A 15,041-nucleotide genomic window follows, 5' to 3' on the forward strand; every position below is an offset into this window, starting at 1 on the left:
ATCACATGATTCACATCCCTAGTTATTTACACTTTCGAATAATAGAAGGACTAGGCGGCATTCCATGAAGTTAGCAAGTAGCTCATTTAAGACTAATCGGAGAAAATTATTTTTCACTCAACGCATAATTAAGCTTTGGAATTTGTTGCCAGAGGATGTGGTTAGTGCAGTTAATGTAACTGGGTTCAAAAATGGTTTGGATAAGTTCTTGGAGGAGAAGTCCATTAACGGCTATTAATCAATAGGGAATAGCCACTTTTATTAATTGCTCAGTAGAATGGGATCTTCTTAGTGTTTGAGTAATTGCCAGGTTCTTGTGGCCTGGTTTGACCTCTGTTGGAAACAGGATGCTGGGCTTGATGGACCCTTGGTCTGACCCAGCATGGCAATTTCTTATGACCAAGTTTATTGACCAAAAAATGGTCAATAAACTTGGAAAAGAGCTCAAGAACAGAAGCAATACTAGACACAATTGGTTGTCCTGGGGTGTGGGACAGGGACTTGTGCACTTTAAGTAAAATATGAAAAACAGGAGTGGTAGGGTATTTTTCAGACAGGAAACCAGGCTCCCAAGAAGTAATCCAGCCTGCATCCAAACCCAATTAGACTAATTGTTTAATCTTGGCTTGAAGGGATATAGTTGGATCTTCAAGCAGTTCAGTCTACTAATTATTATTAGAGAGTTGTCTAAGAACCTCCGTCACATAGTCCGTGGCGTTAAGAATGACAATCCCTCCACCACAACCACCCTAGGTCTAAACTGATTCCTGGGCATCATTTTTTCACCTTGTGTGAACAGATCAAAGTGTGGGCCACAGCCCTTTAAGTTGATGGTGGCCCCAGGTGCAAGAGGCCACCATCGCACATTCCCCACTTCTCCCCCCACTGTGTTATTTTTGGATGCAGAGATTTTCCACGATACCTCGGTGATATCACTGCGATATTTTGTTGGGGAAGGGCATAATCTTGTGGGACCACCCCTCGCAATATTTTGTCCCCCATTATAAAATATTGCAGCTTAGTAAATAGGCTCCTAACGTTGCTATATGGACAATGACTGAACATAGTCCTCTTTTATTTCTTTTTCAAATCTTGTTCTTGGTTGAAGTTTTAAATATTCTATATATATATATATATATATATATATATATATATATATATATATATATACTGTATTTTGAAAAAGAGCTCCAGGAACCACATTAGTCCTGGAACAAAATGGATTCTTGGCAGATTCTGATATCTTTAATCTGGCTTACATAAGAATTAGCCAAAGACATTGTGCAATGTTCATGTGTATTTGAGAACAGATAGGTCCCTTCTTCAGATGACTGAAAAAATAAAGTATCACAACCAACAAAGAATCCAGTTTGTATGAATAGAAAATACCTTTATTTACATTTCAAATATAGGCAAAGTTATTTCAACATCAAAGTACCAGTCAACAAGTTTAGCAGATATGCTTTTTAAGTTATACAGAATTATTTTTAAATAGATTTCAAGACATTGAAAATAACATTCTAAATAATAAATGAACAGCAGGGGAGCTCTGGATTAAGATGCTCTCCCTTGACAGCTTGTTTATCTTGCATTATCTGAATGATAGGCATTCAAAGAGAAATAAAAAAAATGAGATCAAATAGAACAACTTATTCATAGTTCTGCCAGCGGTGGAAACTTTCTATTAAGAGAAAGGGGCAGTGATCAAAAACAATGCCTTGTTTGAAAGACTTTCACAAAATTAGATCCCAGGATTCCTATGGCATGGCAGATTAAAATTTCATGACTTTCCTAGAAAGGACTGAGACAGAATCCATGGCTATAACAAATGCTCAGATTCAAATGGGCATTTTTTATTTCTCATAGTTGTGTCTCTGGATTAAAAAATGCCACTAGGAAGACAAAAAAGGTAACTTCCAGATAAACCAATGCAGGCGTTCTTAATTCCAGTCTTTCTGAGCCACAAACAGGTCAGGCTTCAGAGTAACTAAACTGTGATGCTCATGTACTAGACCATACCATTTTTGTGCATTACTTGGTTTTGTGTTTATAGGACACCACTTGGATCCTACAAATGAGTTTGTCCTAGCAGTTAGGTCAGGGCAGCATGGAGTAGAGGAATATACCTCCTCTTATAACACTCAGCACACCCACTAGAGCAGAGCTTTCCAAAGTGTGTGTCGCGACACTTTGGTGTGTCGCCTGAGGTGTGCCGGTGTGTCGCGCAAGCCCGGTGCACGTGACACACCGGCAAGTGGGAGCCAATGCGGCCACCGGTGGAGCTCATCCCACTGGCGGCTGAGCACTGAAGAATCGCAGCCGGAAGATCGGTAAGGCCGTGGTGAGTTCACGTCACCACGGCCGAAGAAAAAGGGCACGTCTAAACGTGCAGGTGCTCCGCCTCCTTCCTGCCCACGCGGCCCCGGAAGAAAAATGTTGCCGGAGCCGCACGGGCAGGAAGGAGATGAAGCAGCCGCGTGCAGAAGAGGAGCCGCGTTGTTGCAGCGGGCGAGAAGAGGCCCGGTAGCAGGGGCCCCACCGTGGATCGGATCGGCCCGAGAAGATCAGAGTCGCCGCAATCGGCCCGAGAAGATCAGGGCCGCTGCAGAGCTGATCCTGCAGCGACCCGTGAAGAGGAGGCCCAGAGGTAAGAGAGAGGCTGAGGGCCCGTAGAGTGCGTGTATGAGCTGAGTTGAGAGATTGGGTGCATGTATTAGCTGAGTTGAGAGATTGGGTGCCTGTATGAGCTGAGCTGAGTTGAGAGATTGGGTGCCTGTATGAGCTGAATTGAGAGATTGTGTGCGTGTATGAGATGAGTTGAGAGATTGGGTGCCTGTGTGAGTTGAGAGATTGGGTGTGGGAGTGAGGATCTCAATGTTTGCAGAGACAGCATGTGAGAGCCTGTGTGTGTGTGAGAGAGAGACAGCATGTGAAAGTGAGAGCCTGTGCATGAGCAAGACAGCATGTGGGAGTGAGAGAGAGCCTGAGTGTGTGAGAGTCAGACAGCATGTGCAAGAGTGAGACTGTGTATGAATGATTGTATGAGAGAGAGAGCATGTGAGAGTGAGAGCCTGTGTGTGTGAGAGAGAGAGAAAGCATGTGAGAATGAGAACCTGACTGTATGTTTGAGGGAAGAAGATAGATGGAGAGAAAAGAAATAGAAAAAAAGACAATATGAAATGAATTGGCAAAAAAATAAGAAAGGGGGGGTGGAACAAAAAAGCCTGGGACCAACCGATTAGAAAACTAAGATCAGTCAGCAAAGGTAAAAAAAAAAAAAGAAATAAATTACTTTTTACTGATTGGCACATGTAATCTTTGTTAATGTCAAGAGTAGCACTTTCTCTATGCGGATCTCACAATGTACGAGATCAACATGGAGGAACTGGAAACCCACGGGGCCTGCACAGAGGAGGCAGCAGAATGGGCTTCGGTGCCAATAGCAGCAATCAGCACTTCCCCAATAGCCATGCGGCATCAGTGGCAGCAGAGGAATGAGAGAGGCTCCGAGGTTGCTGGCAAAAGAAAGAGAGGGGGTCTGCCTTTAGTGTGTGCATGTGTATGGATGGGTGCCTGCCTGGGGGATGGTGAGGGAGTGGTGTGAAAATGAATGGGAGCCTGCCTGGGGGTCAGTTTTAGTGTGTGAGAATGACTGGGAGTTTGCCTGGGTGTGTGTGTTTGTGTGAGAATGATTGGGAACTTGCCTGGGTGTGTGTGTTTGTGTGAGAATGACTGGGAACTTGCCTGGGTGTGTGTGTTTGTATGTGAGGGAGCCAGAGAGAGTGTGTATGAGAAAATCCAGGGGAGTAAGAGTTTGTGTGTGGGGTGTGTGTGGAGGGGGAGAGAGTGTCTTAGAGCCTGAGAGTGTGTCAGTGTCTGTGAGAGCGAGAGGTTATGGTGGGTATAAGAGCATGAATGTGTATGTATGTGACAGTGTATGTGTGAGAGAGAATGGACATGTGAGTCTGTGTGAGAGAGGATAACCTCTGGGAAATTGTAAAAAATGTATATGATTTTAATTAATAGAAATTCTATTTATCAGTAGTTTTAAAATATTCTTTTATTAGTATGGTTTTACTGTTAGAACTGATGTTTTATGTTTCTAGATTTTGTTTGTTTTATGAGGAATGGTGGTTCTGTTTTTCCATTGTTAATACAGAGTCTGGCTTCTTGGAGTTTCCATTTCAGTTTTTGTCTAATTTGTGCTCCTTTATTTTGTATTCTGTATTTGGTGAGGGTCTGTCTCTGCTCTGTGTGTGTGACCATGATGAGAGATTCTGCTAGCATAGGGATCTATAGCAATCGGGTTTGTTTTGTTTCCTCAGTAGGTGGTGTATTGGTATTCTAGGACCCAGTATAATATTTACCAATGCTTTTTCACAGGTAGGGTTATTGTTGTTTGAGTCCTTGGTGTCATTACTGTTATGTTACAATGGGATTGCAGTATAGATTTTGTGTGTCTTTTTTGCGAGGTTTTATTTTAGTTCACAATGTGCCTGGCAGTGGAAGGTGTTTGTGCTGCTGTTACTGTGAGGTGACACCAGCATTTGAAAATATCTTTTAGTATGATGAGCTGTAAGGGAAACATCCAAGCTCCATTGTTTGGGGGAATTTCAGTGGATGCACAGAGTTACAGAACTGGAGGTGCAGGATTTATATTGACATTCTGTCCCTTCCTATAAATTCCAGATTTCACTCTCATAGCCATATAGAATTAGTTGAATGAGGCTATCAAATAATTATCTGGTGTGAAACTGGCCAGCTTTTTTAAATTATGCAGAAGACCCTTTGGACTTTTTTATTAACACCAAATATTCAAAAGCTGTGTTCATCCCATCAAGATCATATATCTCATTAAAGAGGTAAATTGAATAACACAATAACTTTGTTTTATTATTGTTACTCATAAATTATAACAATAACATTAATCTTGGAATATTATATATTTTTAATATAAACGAAAGGTTTTCACAAGATATGTTGTGTCGTGAAATATTTTATTATGTATATATTTAAGGAAACATACATAAATTGTCGAAATACATTTTGTTCATTTAACCTTTAACCTCCGGTTTGCTTGTAGACTAATTACTGTGTCCCGAAACTATGTTTGTCTAAAAAGTGTGTCACCAACATGAAAAGTTTGGAAAGCTCTGCACTAGAGGCTGTTGTACTGCTTTGTTCCTGCTTGCTTGAAAAGCAAGTGATCTCTAGTGCCTGTGTGGCTTTTTAGTTTACATTTCCTTTTAGTTCTGAAATTCCTGGAGGAAGCGTCTTCGAGAGTAAAAGATAAATTTCCAGGTTGTGCCCAATGGTTAATGAGACATCTCTCTCTAGTGCTTTCTACAGTTAAGTATCTTTAAGTGGAGTTTTGTTAGGCAGGAAGTTTGATCCACCTTTTCTGCCCTCCCAGAGAAGAGCATGACATTTGTCAACCTGGTATCACTTACTCCAAGTGATTCCTTTGTCCATCTGGCAACTGGGGAGGAGGAAGGAGAAAGGTCCCCCATCCAGTATCCAACAGAAGTGGAAGTAAGGGGCAAGGAGGAGAGGCAGCCATTAGAGATGTGTATCGTGTGATCGATTGTCTTAACGCTCGATTTCAGCTGGGGGGGGGGGGGAGGGAATCGGATCGTCGTGGTTTTGTTTTTATAAATATCGTGTAAATCGTAAATCGGGAGAGGGAGGGAAAACCGGCACACTAAAACATCCCTAAAACCCACCCCGACCCTTTAAAATCCCCCACCCTCCCGAACCCCCCCAAAATGTCTTAAATTACCTGGGGTCCAGTGGGGGGGTCCCGTTGTGATCTTCCACTCTCGGGCGTCGGACGCGTTGATAGAAAATGGCGCCGGCGCTACCTTTGCCCTGTCATATAACAGGGCAAAGGTAGCGCCGGCACCATTTTGGTTCCTGTTCCCCGACGTCACGAGCGTAGGAGATCACTCCCGGACCCCCGCTGGACCCCCAGGGACTTTTGGCCAGCTTGGGGGGGCCTCCTGACCCCACAAGACTTGCCAAAAGTCCAGCGGGGGTCCGGGAATGACCTCCTGCACTCGAATCGTGTTGCCGTACAGCCGGCGCCATTTTGCTGTATGGCAATATGGCCATATGGCCGGCGCCATTTACGCCTGCGGAAAGCCATCACCCGGGTTGGGTGATGGCTTTCCGCAGGCGTAAATCTTCCAACAAAGGTAGGGGGGGGGTTTAGATAGGGCCGGGGGGTGGGTTAGGGAAGGGAGGGGAAGCGGAAGGAAAGTTCCCTCCGAGGCCTCGGAGGGAGCAGGCAGCGCGCGCTGGGCTCGGCGCGCGCAGGTTGCACAAATGTGCACCCCTTTGCGCACGCTGACCCAGGATTTTATAAGATATGCGCGGCTACGCGTGTATCTTATAAAATCCAGCGTACTTTTGTTCGCGCCTAGTGCATGAACAAAAGTACGCCCGTGCGTACATTTATAAAATCTACCCCATAACATGTGAAGAGTATTTCATAACCTACATGCATAGGTAGTAAAATAGCACATAGTTTTGTTTATGGGTGCACATGCAGCCCCCTTTAAATTACATTTTCCATTTAGATACCTAGTACCCCAGTCTCACAAGGTCCTCTTGCAAATCCTCATAGTGGGCTTCTGATTTAACTATATTGAACAATTTTGCATCATCTGAAAATGTGATCACCTCACTCATCATTCCCTTTTCCCTTTAAAATGTATCAGTCCCAGTACAGATCCCTGGGGTACTCCTATTTACATTTCTACATTGAGAGAAATGACTATATTTAGCAGTAACCCAGGAAGGTTTCACATTCTAGCCAAGGATAAAAAAAGAGACCCTGAGGATATCAAGGGATCACAGAACCAGAGAGTCACAGATTTACTATTTTCTCTTATTTTATACAGATTGAAAGATTTATACTCTGTGTCCTGTTACATGATTGAACTGCTTCATCAGTAAAGTTGTGTTGGAACACAAGCTTTGTATGCAACTTGATTTTTGGCATTCAATAAAGAAGCAGATAATTAATGCCCAGGGTCCCCTATGAAGAATTCCTTATCCCAAGGCTTGAAGAGTCTGCATATTCTGGAATGGACACAGCCTCAGTATTGAGAGCTTACCATGCGTGACTCACTAGGGAGAGACTCAAGCACAGGTGTTACAAATGCTATTTTTCTACCCATTGAAATAAGCCTCATAGAACAAATAGCATGCAAAGTTCAACTATGTGAAATTTTCACAAAAATTAAAAAATAACTATACATTTTTGAGAGGCTGTTATTTCTATGTTATTTGCTTTTAAGCACATTTTGCCTTTAGGTTTGCTATATTCTAATAATTAATGAGCTTTTTTTTATAATTTAAAATTGCAGCAGCTCATTAACTATTAATTTGAATAAAGTTCCACAGGCTTAAAACTATGTGCTATTTACTATTTTGCATGTGAAGCAACATTTATGAAGTTATGTTCCTGTTATATCAGCCTCTGTGTAAATAACACACAAAACAAAATTGAAAACATTGTCATTCATGGGCCTTTGTCCCCAAGTGAGAGGTTATCTGCATTCTTATCATCTAGACCACTGAGATCCTTGCACCGACCCTCAATGTCAATTCTGCCCTCAAAATCAATTAAAAGAACAGATATCTGAAACGGATCCTTCTCAGGGGCAGCACCAGCCCCTTTGGAATTCCCTTCTAATAGAGCTCTGAGAAATATATGATTACTGTCATTTTAGGAAACAACTAAAAGCCTGACGCTTCTGTCAAGCCTTTAATGCCAAACCCAAAGCAGAAAGATACTGAGGGACTGTGGGATACTTCCACATTTTATCTCAAATGCTTTCGCTATGCTATTTAAGCATGCTGCTACAAATATTTGATAAATGTTATCTAATTCCAGAAGGTAATCACTTATAACACTTAGGCCTTGATTCACTAATTCACAATATTTTATCATGGGAGGGACCCAATATTGCGGGGGGTGGAGGGCGATCTGATGACATTTTGCCCTTCCTGACAAAATACCACAGCAGTATCCCTGTGCAGTTTTGTCTCGGGGAAAAAAGTTGGCAAAACAATAAAATGCAGCAGAGATCTCCACAAAACCCAATTGTGGGCCCCAGTCTGGATCCTCCCTGGAGCCCCTTACCCCAATACCTTGAAAACTTTATTGGTGTTCACGTAGAGGGCCTGGGGTGCCCCTGGCCTGGTCGGTGCCATTTTCCAAAATGTTGCTGACCAGACCTTGCCCTGAAGTTTTCAAGGTAATGGGATGGGAGGGGCTTGGGAGGCCACTAGCCCATCAATTAATGTTTTTTGCACTGCTAGGGGTGGGGGTGGGGTGGTGGGTTACAGGGGTCCTACTGGCCTAGTTTTTATATGGAAAGTAGAGGGGGATCACTATATGGGAGGGAGGTGTGAGTAAATCTAGAGGTGGGTGGGTAGGTCATCATTGTGTATCACATTTCTTCTATTTTTACTCTTCTTTTTGGTAGAACTGCCTCGATTGGTGGCCCTGGGGTGGGGTTTGGGTCTAAAGAAGACCATAGTGACTTCTAAACTTTGAGGGGGAAGCTGTGTTTGGCCGCATGGCCCTTTAATTCTACCATGGGAGCTTTGAGATCCACGTTAAGGTTTTGGTGCTACCATAGTAGAATAACTTTACAAAAAAAAGTTATAGATAAAATAACATGGCTGACAAATTTTTAAGTCAGCTGAGTTATTTAACTTACATAGGCTTAAGTACGCATGAACTACTTTGCATGAATTTTTCAAATTCATGCATGCAAATGCCATATAAAACAGCTCATTGTAATAGGGGTAGGTTTCAGGCCTAAAGTATGTGTGATATTGTGAATACATGGCTATATTGTGCGATATACAGTATTTATTGCATGATATACACTGTTTAATGTGCGATACTGTTTAACATGTGTTAATGCCCTATCGCAGCTTGATGAATCTCCCTATAGTCAATAGAATTTATTCAGTATTTCTTAGGCACCTTTGTAATGCCAAATTGAAATGTCTAAATTACTACTAATTAAATTGCTGCAAATTTAAATTATTTACACTACATGTTGTAGAGATGCAAAGGGCCTTTTGCTCCTGCTGCTGTTCTAATTGTACTATAAACTGCTTTGAGTGAATTTCTTACTAAAAAAGGAGGGTAAAAATCAAACTAACTAAATATTCCTTGTTCTAAGACCATATTTATGTAAGTACTTCTGATGAATATTTATTGTGAATATCCTGAAAACCAGAACTATTTGTGGTCTTTGCTGACAGCCCCTGTATTAATGTATAAAAGGTCTGTCTTATGAAATGTATTTTTATGATGGAATGAAGGATAAAATCCAGGCTTCTCAAAACGAATATCTCTACGCTCATTAAAACTTATAGCAGAAACGTTATTTATTCCAGAAATTTCAGCCTTTACTGAGTGAGAACTGACATGCTTTCAGTAACTAGAATATACAAAGCATCAAATGATATTTTAATTTGTGGAATAGAAGAACTGAGATTCATTTTAATTTATGATACTGTGAAGTCAATATTAAAAAGATTTGTCTAGCTAGCTTGGGAGTTAGCCAGACAAATCTGCACAGTTGAAAGCATTCCATGGTCAAAAGTATCCCACAGAAATTTGTAACTGTGTAAAGTGTTGTCTGCACAATATTAACACACACATAATGAGGTGGAGCTGGAAATATTCCCAGGAAATGGTTATATTTTAGCCAGACAATGCTGATATTCAGCACTGGCTATTTAGCCAGGTAAACCTGGTCAGTTAGCTGGATAATTTTATCCAGCTATTTATTCAGGTACCTTCAGTGGCACCTTTACCCAGATAAGTGTTGCTAAATATCTGGTAAAGTTAACCAGATAAAGTTATCAGGTTAACTTTGCTGTTCACTGGGATTTTAAATATGGACCTTGATATTGTTAAGAAATTCTTAATAACATAATTGTGATAAATTATTCTGATTGTGTGCATGTCAAATTTTTTTTTTATTAATGTACCAGTTTCATGTGAACTGTTGAACATGCTTGTCATGGTGAAAAGTACAATAAGGTATTTAATTGAATTTGATTATAACCAATAACTTCCAAGATGCAAAATTTTAGTGCATTGAGTCTAAAGTTATGTCTGCAAATTGACAGTCTTAAATATGTAAATGTCATTGCGAAATACTTGCAATAAGGCAGTTGGTAACAAGTGTTCTAAGAGAAACCATCCTACTTATATGTATTATATAAATGACATTGTACAGGAAAGATTAATATTTAGGCCAATTTCTTTGAAACAATTCAAATTCAGACAATACATAATAATATAAATTGATTATTCAATCCTGCATGTTCACAATTATATAGTACAGATGTAGTTCATAATCATAGAAAGACTGTAAAATATTTGAAATTTGGAGGTAATTTCCTTTAAAAGCGTATATGCAAATGTTGCCTGTTTAGCTTTACAAGATTCTAGAAAATTAGGGTTGGCAGAATTGCTGCCTTAGAATCACACCTGGTAACCTCCTTTGTTGCTATGGGCCTCATTTTCCATCCAGATCGCACGCGATAAGGCACGTTTCGCACGAGAAAAGTCCCTTATCGCATGAGATACCAAAATGGGGGCGGAGTCAGCCCCAGAAGAGGAGGAGTCGGGGCATCGCCAGGGCCGACTCCGCAAAGATGCTGCGGACAACGAAAAGGTAAGGCCCTTTTCACGTCCGAGTTCACGCCCAATAGCTACACCTTCTATGGTGGCGCTATTGGGTGCGAAACTGGCAGTGATCGCACCGCGACGGTGCAATTGCTGCCGGCTAGCACAGGCCCACCCCCCGTTTCAGCCCCCTGCCCCTCATTCCCTAAAGTATCGCAGGCCTGTGATACTTTAGAAAATGAGGCCCAGTGTGAAGTTACTACCATAACATATATTGTAATTAAAAATAAAAATGTGCAATTAATTCATTAATTCTTCTTAAAGTATTTAATACTATTTTTTTCTAGAGGCTTTATTGTCAAAATAGCTTCTTTTTTTTCTGTTTGTCAAACCACTTTGTTCAGAATGAGGAGGCGGCATATCAGAATATTGTTCATCCAAAAGTGGCTCCAGGATCATCAATGAAAAATGCATCCATGACCTTGAAACGTCTTTCTCTAGCCCCTCCAACAAAAATCTATCAATGCTCAAACTCAAGCTTCCATAAGACTACTTGAAATAGTTAATAAATTATTGGATATGTTTTAGCTACTGACATTCTATTGTGTGAAAATATTAAGTAAAACAAATCCTATATGTCAAATGTTTGCAAAATTAAGTTTAGATTTTCCATTGCTTGTGCATCATACACAGCAGTTCTATTAGCAAGTGTCTTAAAACACTGCAAGAAGAAATGCAAATCTGAAAGCATGTTTGGCCTTTATTTTTTACATACCTTAAAAATACGGAACAAATAAAATGTAAACAATTTGAAAACTACAAAAATGAAGAAAAAATTACAAATCATGACATAATTTGATTTATATATATATATATATAGAGAGAGAGAGAGAGAGAGAGAGAGAGAGGTGGAGATGAATGTGACTAAAGACAGTTATTGGAGAAACAAAACAATAACATAGCTAATGTGTAAATATATGGTCATTTTTATGCCTACTCATGTGAAAGATATGCATTCATTCTTCTCTTTTGTTCATAAGGATATGTAGAAGCAATTTGCCATTGCTCATTTTCAAGATTACGTATACAGAAAATTGCTGAATTGCTACAAATATGAAACTTTGGAGTAGAAGCACTATCAAGCCTTCAAGTCTTGTTAAAGCTCAGTCACTCATATTTCACAAGCATTATAAGTCAACCATCTTTCTGTAGGCTGCCATATGCTCAGAATAGATAATGTACATTTTTGTATAAAGCCTAAGAGGTAGGTTTTCAGTGTGAGACTCAGCTGTCAAATAGCCATCTATTTTATAGTCAGCTAATTTTAGGCACTTTTTCAACACAAACTAGCCAGCTAGCTTTTGGTTGAAAATTTACCTACAGTTAGATGACTATCTTCGGTCAGCTTAGGGAGTTATCTTCCAAGCCGCGATAGGCCCTTATCGCGTGTGTTAGGGCCTTATCGCAGCGGTAAGATTTAAATTAGGGGGAGGGGAGGAGTCAGGGCGGAGTTAGGGAGGGAATAATGCTAAGCGGCGGCGGCACCGCTGCCGGCGATAATGTTTCGAACATATAGAAACAGCCACCTAAAAAATAGATATGGTCTACTTTTATACTATCATTTGTATGATAACATATAATTAGGTTTGTAATGCTTGAGTATTGAAGTAAAAATAATTAATGCTAAGGCAATGTGATAGTATCTAGTACATTTACTAGAACATACTTTCACAGGGATGGCTAACAGTCAATCAGATTGCTTAATTTCATTTATTTTATAAGGATGATAATATGTACTTTGAAGAAAAGGTTTCCTCTTATAATCAAGACATATAGGGGCGGATTTTAAGAGCCCTGCTCGCGTAAATCCGCCCAAAACCGGGAGGATTTAGGCGAGCAGGGCCCTGCGCGCCGGGAAGCCTATTTTACATAGGCCTACCGGCGCGCGCAGAGCCCCGGGACTCGCGTAAGTCCCGGGGTTCTCCGAGGGGGGCGTGTCGGGGGCGGGCCCGGTCGTCGCGGCGTTTCAGGGGCGTGTTGGCAGCGTTTTGGGGGTGGGTACGGGGGTGTGGCTATGGCCCGGGGCGGTCTGGGGGCGTGGCCGCGCCCTCCGTACCCGCCCCCAGGTCGCGGCCCGGCGCGCAAGAGGCCCGCTGGCGCACGGCAAAGGTAAGGGGGGGGTTTAGACAGGGCCGGGCGGGTGGGTTAGGTAGGGGAAAGGAGGGGAAGGTGAGGGGAGGGCAAAGGAAAGTTCCCTCCGAGGCCGCTCCGATTTTGGAGCGGCCTTGGAGGGAACGGGGGTAGGCTGCGCGGCTCGGCGCGCGCCGGCTATACAAAATCCATAGCCTTGCGCGCGCCGATCCAGGTTTTTAGCAGATACGCGCGGCTCCGCGCGTATCTACTAAAATCCAGAGTACTTTTGTTTGCGCCTGGAGCGCAAACAAAAGTAGGCTATTCGTGCTCCTTTTAAAATCCGCCCCATAGTTAACTGGATTGCAAAGGAAAGCTAAAGGGTTCTTGTTGCTGAAACTGGACAAATTGACTCATATATTCAGGCCAACCTCTCTGTTTTATAATATAAATGAGAATACAAAATTCAAAACAGTTTTTAATTACATTTATAGACCATTGCTCTTCAGTGTTTGAATAATAGGGATGTGAATTGTTTTTATGATGAATTAAAATATCGTAAGATAAACGATCGCATTTTCCCTGAATTTTCGTGAAAAATCATTTTTTGGCTTAGTGCGCGCTAACTCCCGTTAACGCTAACGGGAGTTAGCGCGCACTAACAAAATACAGTTAATTTTTGTTACTTTTTCTAACTTTTTGATAGTGCGCGCTAACTTCCTTTAGTTCGCACAAAGCCAAAAAATGATTTTTTACTAAAAAATAGAATGCTGATCCACAAGAAAACGAGATTTTCCCACGGCTACACGAACCTGAAAATGCAAACAATCGGGCACCCGATGCACATCCCTATTGAATATTACACTGGAAGAGTCCAAGTATTGCAATGTTTGGAATAGGACGATGATTCATGGGATGATTTGTATTGAGTAACAGTACGACTGTAAATTCAGCAACTATGTGAATTGGATTGATGGACATGGATTGAGGCACTATATAAGGTAAAAAAATAAAATCAACCTTAAACATAATACAAAGAAAATGAATAAAACGAAGGGAAACCTAAAATATGATGAAACAAGTTTTAAAAAGAAAATCTTGTGTTAGGACTAGACGTGTTCATGAGATACATGGAATCATTGGCAGGACATTCAGTACCTTCACATCCTCTTTCAATTTGTCCACTGCACAACAGGGCATCTGAAATCAGGTCTGGGAGTCGGCCATTCAGATCAACTGAAGCAAGACAGCCTTGAAACCCTTCTTTAGCATGGACCAGTTTTGGTAATGATTTATACATTTCTTTGGAAACTCCACCAACGTATAAGTCACCTGTAAAATACAAGCAAATGATAACTATAATCAGCTATTGCCATTAAACTATACACTTTATTGTTGTCTTATTTAAACTGTACATTCAGAAATGCAGGAACCAAGACAGTCATGACCAATTTGGGAGGAGTGTGGTATAGGCCCCTCTCTGACCTCTTTCCCCGCCTCCCTACCATCCAAAGTAAACCCTGAAAATGTATTCATACAGAGCACCGACACTGTTGAATGGGATAAATGCATAGCTTTATTAACCTAACAAGTAACAACACCTAACCTAGGTTCCCAAACCTTCCTAATTATAGTCATACCCATGACTTGTAAAAAAAGAAAAGGGGAAGGGGAGAAAGGTGGAGGTGGTTCTGGGACCCATCAGGCACATACCACTGAACTATACTACCCAACATGCAATAATGTGTCTATTCTTCCAAAAGAAAGTGCTACTATCAGGTAACATTGGGCAGCTTGCCGTGTGCAAGCAAGACTACCTGTCCTCCATACCTTGTCAAGGGCTACCGGTCTGTCACCAAAGTGGGGGCAAGCCAACCCAGGTGGCAGACAGACCCTGGTTGTATCAGTGGAAATGCAGTGTCAATATATCCATCCCTCCTCCCCAAACTAAAAGATATGCCTCAGGTTCAGGAACTTCCACACTACAGAAGCTTCAAAATTATTTGTGGAACTGCAACAACCGCCAGCACTACAGCAAACATACAGTCATAGAGTATACCTGGCCTAACAGACAGACCTGCCTATCAATAGTAGATGCACTTTAAAGTAAGGGAAGGGTGGGCAGCAAACCAATGGCATGGGAGGTAGAAAGAGGACACAGGCCACTTCAAGTGCTGGACCAGCTTATGAGCCCTCACGCCACCCGGTTCACATATGGGTGAAGTTTGGTTTGCCATGCCCATAT

General features: G+C 41.5%; 1 protein-coding gene across 2 annotated transcripts in view; it reads right to left on the minus strand.

Moving 5' to 3' along the window:
• NRXN1 (neurexin 1) overlaps positions 1-15,041 on the minus strand; it is a 2,509,029-nt gene that overhangs the window by 1,196,688 nt on the left and 1,297,300 nt on the right. For both annotated transcript variants that reach the window (XM_029593411.1, XM_029593405.1), the window contains one exon: positions 13,955-14,128. In XM_029593411.1, the coding sequence (XP_029449271.1) occupies positions 13,955-14,128 (174 nt within the window). The remainder of the gene's footprint in view (positions 1-13,954; positions 14,129-15,041) is intronic.

The sequence above is a fragment of the Rhinatrema bivittatum genome, chromosome 3 (genome assembly GCF_901001135.1).
Source record: "Rhinatrema bivittatum chromosome 3, aRhiBiv1.1, whole genome shotgun sequence".
NCBI classification, from domain to species: Eukaryota; Metazoa; Chordata; class Amphibia; order Gymnophiona; family Rhinatrematidae; genus Rhinatrema; species Rhinatrema bivittatum.